This window comes from Musa acuminata, chromosome BXJ1-10 (assembly GCF_036884655.1).
Source record: "Musa acuminata AAA Group cultivar baxijiao chromosome BXJ1-10, Cavendish_Baxijiao_AAA, whole genome shotgun sequence".
NCBI lineage: Eukaryota > Viridiplantae > Streptophyta > Magnoliopsida > Zingiberales > Musaceae > Musa > Musa acuminata.
Window position 1 is genome coordinate 19,041,048 of NC_088336.1, and position 8,478 is coordinate 19,049,525.

An 8,478-nucleotide genomic window follows, 5' to 3' on the forward strand; every position below is an offset into this window, starting at 1 on the left:
GCTACGAACAGGCTACCTCGTTGAATTGACCGCAGAGAGAGACGAGAGAGAGAGAGAGACACAGAGAGAGAGGGGGGAGTCAAAAGGTAACTCGGTAAAGGAGCACAGTGTCCCATGGGGTCATGGGGAAGAGGCAGGGAGCTGCAAGGACTGGTGAAAACAAGGCATCATAGAGGGGTCACGTCACTAGGCCGACAGCCTCTGATGCCTCCTCTCTAAAGCGTCAACACCAGGAGAGGACTACACGCTGCTCTCTCACTTCCCCCTCTGTCTTTGTTGCCAGCGAAGAAAGAGGGGGAGAATGAAGAGAAGGGAAAGAGGGTTGGAACCTTGTGAGAAGATTGCATGTTTCATCATGTGGTAATCATTCTTTTATAATTTGAGCTCCACAGGGCTCCTGTGGTAAAGAAAACCTCTTACTTTTCTTTTGATGTCAGTAATACTGATTCTGTCAGCGGAAGAAAGTGATAGAGAGAAGACAGGATGAGAGAGAGAGAGAGAGAAATAAAGTTGGGAAGAGCCTTAAAAGCTACAAATGCTGTTGTACCACAACCTCTGAAAAGAGGTCTTTTATTATCCAGCTGCCCTAAAGGAACAATAAAGGAAGCTTTATTTACTTCTCATCCATGTAACTTTGCTGCTTTTACTTCCCCATCTTTTGCTTTCTGAATTAACCAAGTCACTAGGAAAATTGATCACTGTTGATCCCTCTTTTTCTCTCCTTTATTTGCTGTCCTTTCGATCGAACGAGAGATGTTAAGCACACAATGAAACTGCTTTGAGTGCAGGTTGACCATCAAATTTTGCCAAGTGCACAGGTTTAGGTCCATGAGTCTCTTCCCCCAAGAATGTCTGCATGATCCATTGCCACGTTGGTAGGTTCTCGCCCATTGATTCTGATGCTATCATAATCCTGTAGAAGAAGTATAGTTTGCTTGTTGTGGCATTTAAGGTTGTCGTCCACATTAAAAATCCAAATCATGATACGAAGATCACATCTTTGTGAATCACACAAGTGTTGGTGTGTGATGTGTGGATCCACAAGTCAAATGGGTAGTCACTGGCCAAGAATGCATGCATGTTCTTAGATTGTCACCGACCGGTGTCCGTGTTAACAAGGTTGTCAACTGAGATCAATCCATGTCAAAGATCTCTGCAAGAAATCTGAGAGGTCACCAGCAGTATTATTCATTGTCGCATGAAGTGAAACTGGAGAAAGATACCAGGTGCAGTGTCTGGTAAAGCAAAAGCAGGGTAAAGGGATCAAAAAGCACAAATAATTATGCTCAGAGTCCCATGGCATGCAGACAAGAGCTGCATGGGGGAGCAGAACCACATGAACAAAAGCCAAAAACCACTTTGCCACCACTCTCTTTTCTTCACACCATTCTCTGAATTGGGATCATCTACAAGGTTAAATTTGCAGGTCCTTTTCTGGTAGAGACAGCAGGTGTCATTATTGTTTTGATGGTCCAGTGTTATCTAAATTATTACAAAAGCTAATCATCCATGAATAAGATTCATAGAAAGATGAAAAAGGTAGAGATGAGATGATAGGAGTAAAACAGTCCTATATGTCTATTGGTTGGAGTCCACACACCATGATGAATCATCAAAAGTTATGGATGAAAAATAGTTCTAGCGCACTTTCTGATGTTAACATGTTCTATCAAAGAGAACTTACGGCTACTGCGACTTCAAGATCATAGCAAGCTTCTTGTAGAAAGTTTTCGGGCGAAAGAAATTATCGGTAAAGATGATGCTGTCTGAGAAGTCATCATGTTCAAGAAAAAAATCATTTCAGATGCTCTGTAATGTTCATTCATTCATCAGCAACACATGTTATCATCCGAGGGATTTGATCGTGGAGATAGGAAGGACAGTAAAGCAATGCAGCATCGTCTCATTTTTGTGTTTGATGCTTGTTTTCATGACTGCCTTTTGACTTTCTTGGGAGAATATAAAGCAAAGAGTACACGCGAACATGCACGAGAATGAAGCAACCCTGATTGATCCTTTCCCCTTTACCAAAGCAAAAGAGAGATGCCATGAAACTTCATATCTTTGAAGAACATATCTATAGATCAACATGCTTTCGCTACTCTTGCCTTTTGCCTCAATTGTCTTCTTGTCTCTTTCACCTTTCTTTCACTTTGCTTTTCTTTTGAGTCCCTTTATTTGGCGGTGGGTTCTTGGGGTACTTCAGGTCATTGTGACCTACCCAAAGTGAACTCCAGATTGAGTTTGCATGGGCTCAATGTCTCCGACAGGCATGATGAGTTCAAATCTGAATACATTTCCATTCTTTTTGGTTGCAGGTCCTTCTGCAGAAGAAATAAAGCATCATATTGGTGTTTGTGATGTTTATATGAATGAAAGATAAGCTATATCTATCTGAAATGCTAATTTGGTACCTTAAATGAATGCATACTCCCAGTGTTGGATTCATCACAAGGTATGGTGGCAGTGAGGCAGCCTTCCCTGTTGCAAATGAAACCGCAAGAAAGACCATGGGAATCAGTACATGCAAGATGTAGACATTTAATAGCTTATTGAAGGAAATCTCAGTTCCATGCCATGACCAATTAGCCGCAAAAAGAAGATGCAAGGAAGCTCGGAGGACATTTGCAAGATTAAAAGGGAAAAAAGAAAGGTACCCACAGTCAGATCTGTCCCTTTTGGAACAGATTTTTCAGATGAGTCTGTGTCTTGGAACAAAAGTGTCACTGTGGTGTCCTTTCTGAACTATGCAAATGGATCATATCATCATCATGAAGGATCAAATGTTCATGAGATCCTGGACAGATGGAACAAAGCTATGATACATGCTGCCTTTTCTGAGCATCTATGTGGAGATCAACAGTGGAAAGTTAAAAAGGAGTAGAAGAGAGGCTTTGACGAACCTAAAGGGCCCATAAGATTGATGCAAGAAAGAGGAGATCACAGACTCTGACTTCAATGAGAAGCAAATCCCCAAACCATTCTTGTTTACATTCTTAGCTTCTGGTCTTAAGTGCATATAAGGAAGGAGCAAGCAATGGTTATCCTCACCAGTGACAGCTAGTGATCATCTGTTCCATGAAGAGAAACTTTGCAATGGGCACATAGCAATTTGTTTCTTTGCTTATGACACGATTGAGAACATGTTATTGACATTGATGAAGAGGTGCTCAAAATACAAACCATGTCCAGACATGGTTCTCAACTGAAAGAATGTCAAGTACTAACACAGACACCTATACGTGCATGTCTATTACCCAAGAGAAAGAAAGAGGATAGGGGAAGCTCACACATGTCAGTCTACCTCCAGAACATGGATCGTCTTGCAGTACAAACATAGTGACAGAAATGAATCAATGTAATCATCTAAGAGCAAAAGAAATCATGTTTATGCCATACAATTACAGGAAAACAAACTCGTCATCACCTTGAAGGATTGCTCCATAGACCACTGATGTGAGTGGTGCTGTGATGTGCAGCTGATGACCAACCATGTTGAGCAGATGATCCCAACCTATGGGGATTTGGGTTATCTAGCAAATTATCATCACAGATCTCTCCAGCTGACTCGTTCTCAAATCCATCAGATTGACCTACAGCAAAGAGCGAGAATAAACGTAAGCAAGAAGCTTTCTAAACTGGAAAATATAGAGACAAATAAATACATGTTTCTTAAATTACCTGAAGAAACTGCTGGTTTATCTGTGTTCTTCAGAGTCCGATACATCTGCAGTCATCCATATCATCATGATCATTTGTTGACATTGGGATTATAGGTCATTTCCATGTCTAAATTGCTGCAGGAAAGACACCTAAAGCTTCCCCTTGTCCTATTTTTAGCCATTGATGCAGTTCTAAGGTACACTTGGTTCATCTTTGTTGTTCTTAAAGCTTGAGCCAATCAGTGGACTTTTCTCTCTTTTTTGGTGGTGTTAACCTCCTCTCTTTCCCTACAGTAGCCTGTCTATGTTCCCTATGCAAAAGCTGCTGCAATGCTCCCCCAACACACACACACACAAAGAGAGAGAGAGAGAGAGAGAGAGAGAGAGGAAATGGAAGGGACGGATCTTCTCCTCTCCAAGTGCAACGGCAACCGGTCTTTGATCATTAGGGAACATCGCATCAACCAAGTGGGAAAGGGATCGAATAATAGCAGCCGTAAGAGAACTCAGAAGAAGATTAGCGAGAAACCAATCAAATCCAAGAAAAGGTCGAGACTGCCTGATTCCTGTAAGTTCAAGAAAAATTCCTTTTTGCAGATTGTAAGAAACCAGAGATTTTGCTCACCTGCAAGTGAGATTTCACATGAGCCAAGGTGAGATCTTTCACATCCATGAGCTCAAGAACTGACTTGGGCGTCGCTCCTAAGCTCCAAGACAGTCAAACATGCGTTGGTCAGAAATCCCTTCATCGATCTGAAACGAATAACTGAGACAAGAAGGCAACGGGAAGTGGAGAGTACTCTCATGGCCTCCCAGTAGCTCCACGGCATGGACGAAGCGGGCATGAAGCGTGGAGGTCCACCGCATCCTCGGTGCTCTCGTGCTCCGTTTAGCTGAGAACCTCGACGGCAAGAATCTCAGTCTGGACAAGCTTTGTGTTGTGGCGAAGGGAGCGAAATTGGAGGTGGAAGAAGAGTCACACAAGTGCTGCTGCTGACGCAGTGGGACTACAGGAAAGGAAGGTGGGTTGTGGTAGACCGGGATTCCCCTTATGGGCTTCAGCAAGCCGAGGTCTTCGTGATAGTCTTCTGATAGTAGTGGGTGGTGGTGGTGGTGGAAGTGGAGATGGTGATGGTGGTGGCGAGGGTGAGGGTGGAGGCGGGGAAGCAGGCTGTTCCTTGAGTCGCCGGAGTAGGTGGCACTTGGGTTAGCTAAGGAGAGAGTGATGTCGTCGGCCTTTGCCGTGCAAGGGTTGGTGATGTTCTTGTTGATACTCTTGCTGGTCGAGTCCAATGACCTCCTCCAAAACCCTAAGTCGATGCTCTCATCAGGCTTCCTCCATGTTGATGCTGGCGTGGTGTTTGGTGGGCTGATTTGGTGCGTTAAATCTGGCTGTGTTGGGAAGAGCTCCATTTGTGCTAACCTTCAGATCTCTTCTTCTTCTTCTTCTTCTCCTCCTTCTACGATTCCTCCTCCTTCTCTCTCTTTCTTTCTCCTCCTCCTCCTCCTCTTCCTCCTGCTTCTTCTTCTTTTTCTCGTTCTTTCTTCTTCTCCTTCTTTTCCTCCTCCTCCTACGATTCCTCCTTCTTCTCTTTCTCTTTATTTCTTCTCGTCCTCCTCCTCCTCTTCCTCCTCCTGCTTCTTCTTCTCTTTCTCGTTCTCTCTTTCTTCTTCTCCTTCTTTTCCTCTTCTTCCTCCTCCTGCTTCTCCCTCTTCTCTTTCTCTTTCTCGTTCTCTCTTCTTCTCCTTCTTTTCCTCCTCTTCCTCTTTCTCCTCCTCCTCCTTCTTCTTCTCCTTCTTCTTCTTCTTCTTCTTCAGCTTTTATCTATCTGCTGTGGTAAATGTTGAGGTAAACTTGGGCGTACTTGTTGGACGATCTGTGGAATAAGAGGCCTGTTCATATGGGTATGATGTAGAGGAATTTGTCTGGGAATGATGGCGGTGTAATGACAAAAGCTTCTGATGTCTGGGTTGTATGCAGTGTTAGCATGGAAAGTAAAAAAAACATTGTGGGGGTAAACAAGCATGATTTGAAGACAAAGTCAGTTTCTTGCTTTCCACAGGTTACTATGTCCCAGAAAATGACACTTCATTGGGTGTCTCTATATGAGTGATATGGGCTTCATGATCATATTCCCTTTCACTTGTTTCCTTTATGAATTATATGAAAGTGAACCCTACTGTTCATGGATTACTATTGCTCCCAGCCAAACTGCACCATTCAATTGTAATGCTTTTCACATCATTTCTCACTGATAATTTGGAAAATTGGAGATCCTCCTCATTGTGATAAATTAGACACATTGATCATGAAAGAGAAACAAACACCTGCCAATTTTGTTCCTTCTTTTTTGCTCTTAATCATCAGCTATTTTGCCAGCAAAATTCACATACTTCAATGAGAGACTGGTAGGTGATTCAGAAAAGTGGTTCTCAGAAAACTTTTAGGAAGAAAAGGCAAACTGAAGGAAGAAAGGAAAAAGGGGGTTCATGAAACTAGTAAGTAGAACAACTAATATTCTTTGGTGCCATTGTCTTATGGACTCCAAGAAGACTAGGAAGCATGCATGGTTAAACTGTTCTTCCAATCATTTTACCTGCTATAATCCTGCAAATTTACTGTCTTATGGGCTCATAGTTGACAGACCTTAATTTACTGTAGTACAAAGAAGAACAGTTCTTAAATTGCCTAATGAATTATATTTATATATATAAATAAATAATATTATAAGCATCAATAACTTTATTTGTAATATTATCCTCATGCTCTAAAAAAAAATTTTTTTGTTCTTTTTTTTAATTAAGACAGGCATCTCTTGCACATCTTTTGTGTTGTGTTACATATCTTGCATAGAGTTTGGATGTGTGAGTAAAATATATATAAAATTATATAAAAATAAGCTTTGCGAAGAACTCCATTTTAAATGTCTGATTCTTCAACAAAAAATTCTTCTTTTCTATAATCACTTGATCCGACTTGCTATGAAAATAACATATGCAAGAAATAATTACTTCTAGAAGAAGAAAATAAATCTTGAAAGAGCCAGAACCCTAGAAATTTCCTTTTAATATTGTTATGGTGTGTACATATATATATATATATGTTGATAGTTTTGAGATCAAACAAGATATCATTTTCTTTGGTTTGTTCAAAGTCTGGAAATTTAATAGCTCCATAGTCATGTGAACAGTGTGTTAAAAGCCAGTTGCCCATACTTTAAATGAGGATTGCTGATAGGTGGTCCATATCAGTCGGTGCAACATCAGTTTTACCTGAGATGATAAAAAAAGAAAAATCGTTCTTTTGCATACATACCTCTTTGATGTTTGTAAACACACCCTTTGAAAGTTCATATTCTTTATATATACCGTTTATGTAGTCTTAACTCAAAAGTTCATGTTTACGCTTGAGAAAGAGTTTTGGGACTCTACACAGACATAGGACTGAAGAAAGAGTACAAAAAAAAAAAAAAAAAAAAAAAAGAAATTCATATGTAATCAATCCTACATAATCTTGAATATTATCATAGATCAAATATTATAATGTGAGCAAAAGTTCATAAATTTATAGAGATATATTATGTAAAAACAGAATATATTGTGGCTTTGTCAAGATCATACAAAGATGAGAATAGAGAAGGCTAATTTTTGTTTTATGACAGTATGAGTAAGGAAATAATTAAAATTAATTTTATTAATTATATAAATAAGTTAGAAATTTTATTAATTAATTTATTTCCAGATAAGTGATATGAATTTTAGAAAGTAAATAGTTTAAATTTTATTTTTAAGTTTGAATTATAAGAAATAAATATTATAATCATATCTTTGTGTGTATAAAAGTAAAATAAAAATAAAATATAAATATAAATTAATTTATTATTTATTTTTTGGGGAGAGTTCATCGTCTCCTGTGCTCCTCCCAAATTGCTTGAGAGGATTCCCAATGAGAGATAGGACTATTTATTTTTTAAATCAATTTTGATTCATGTATTGAAATTTTTGATATTATGATTGTTAAAATTTTATGATTCCTAAGGAGGGATAGGGATAGGATCATTATTCTTTTCTAATTAGCTTTCATTCATGAAATCTTTGATACTATGATTATTAAAATTTTATAATCTATAATAATATTTTAATTTTAAAATTTATAATTAATAAATATTGATAATTGATTTGTAACGTTAGAATGATTGTTTGATGATCTCTTAAACTTAAATAAATTTAAAAATAAATTTAATTATTAAAATTATTAATTTTAAATTAAAATAATAGTTCTAGTTTATTTAATTATATATATATATATGTTTTAAGAATTATATATGAATTTATATGATTTAATTAGTTTTAAATTTAAGAACATGAAACTAAATTATTTAATTCATGGATTTGAGTTTTTTTAATAATAAAAAAATATTAAAATCTAATTTAATAAAATGGGTCAAATTAGGGGTATAACTTGAGTTAGGTTAATTGATTAGACTAACCCATCTAGTCATATACAACATAGCATATGTGATCATGCATAACATAACATATGTGATTAGATATAGTTTAACCAATATGGTTAGGCATGGCCTAATCTATATGGTCAGATATGGTCTAACCAATATGTCTAAGTATGATATAACCCATGTAGCTAAGTACGACTCAACTCATATAGTCAGACATGACTTAACCTGCGAGCCAAATATAGCCCAATTTAATGATAAGACTCAACCTAACTCGTGAAGCTAAACTTGTTTAGTTATGCAATTAGTGCTAGACACATTATCATTTCTCTATCCAGTCAATTGTACCTTAACCCAACCTG

General features: G+C 38.1%; 1 protein-coding gene across 1 annotated transcript; it reads right to left on the bottom strand.

The window, feature by feature from the left end:
• Positions 1-1,782: 1,782 nt before the first annotated feature.
• On the bottom strand, positions 1,783-5,210 carry LOC104000172 (probable transcription factor KAN2). The gene is made up of 6 exons (XM_009422154.3): positions 4,463-5,210; positions 4,288-4,364; positions 3,682-3,727; positions 3,428-3,593; positions 2,415-2,481; positions 1,783-2,324 (listed from the first exon to the last, which is right to left on the bottom strand). Exons 1-6 carry the CDS (start codon positions 5,073-5,075, stop codon positions 2,208-2,210), a joined length of 1,086 nt encoding a protein of 361 aa, XP_009420429.1. The 5' UTR covers positions 5,076-5,210; the 3' UTR covers positions 1,783-2,207.
• Positions 5,211-8,478: the final 3,268 nt, after the last annotated feature.

What these genes read in the sequence shown, in the direction of transcription:
- LOC104000172 (XM_009422154.3), bottom strand. Translation starts at nt 5,075, where the DNA reads ATGGAGCTCTTCCCAACACAGCCAGATTTAACGCACCAAATCAGCCCA. An exon ending in GCTACTGGGAGGCCATGAGA is followed by an intron (nt 4,365 to 4,462) that starts GTACTCTCCACT and finishes CTTGGAGCTTAG; the next exon opens with GAGCGACGCCCAAGTCAGTT. An exon ending in TAAACCAGCAGTTTCTTCAG is followed by an intron (nt 3,594 to 3,681) that starts GTAATTTAAGAA and finishes TCTTTGCTGTAG; the next exon opens with GTCAATCTGATGGATTTGAG.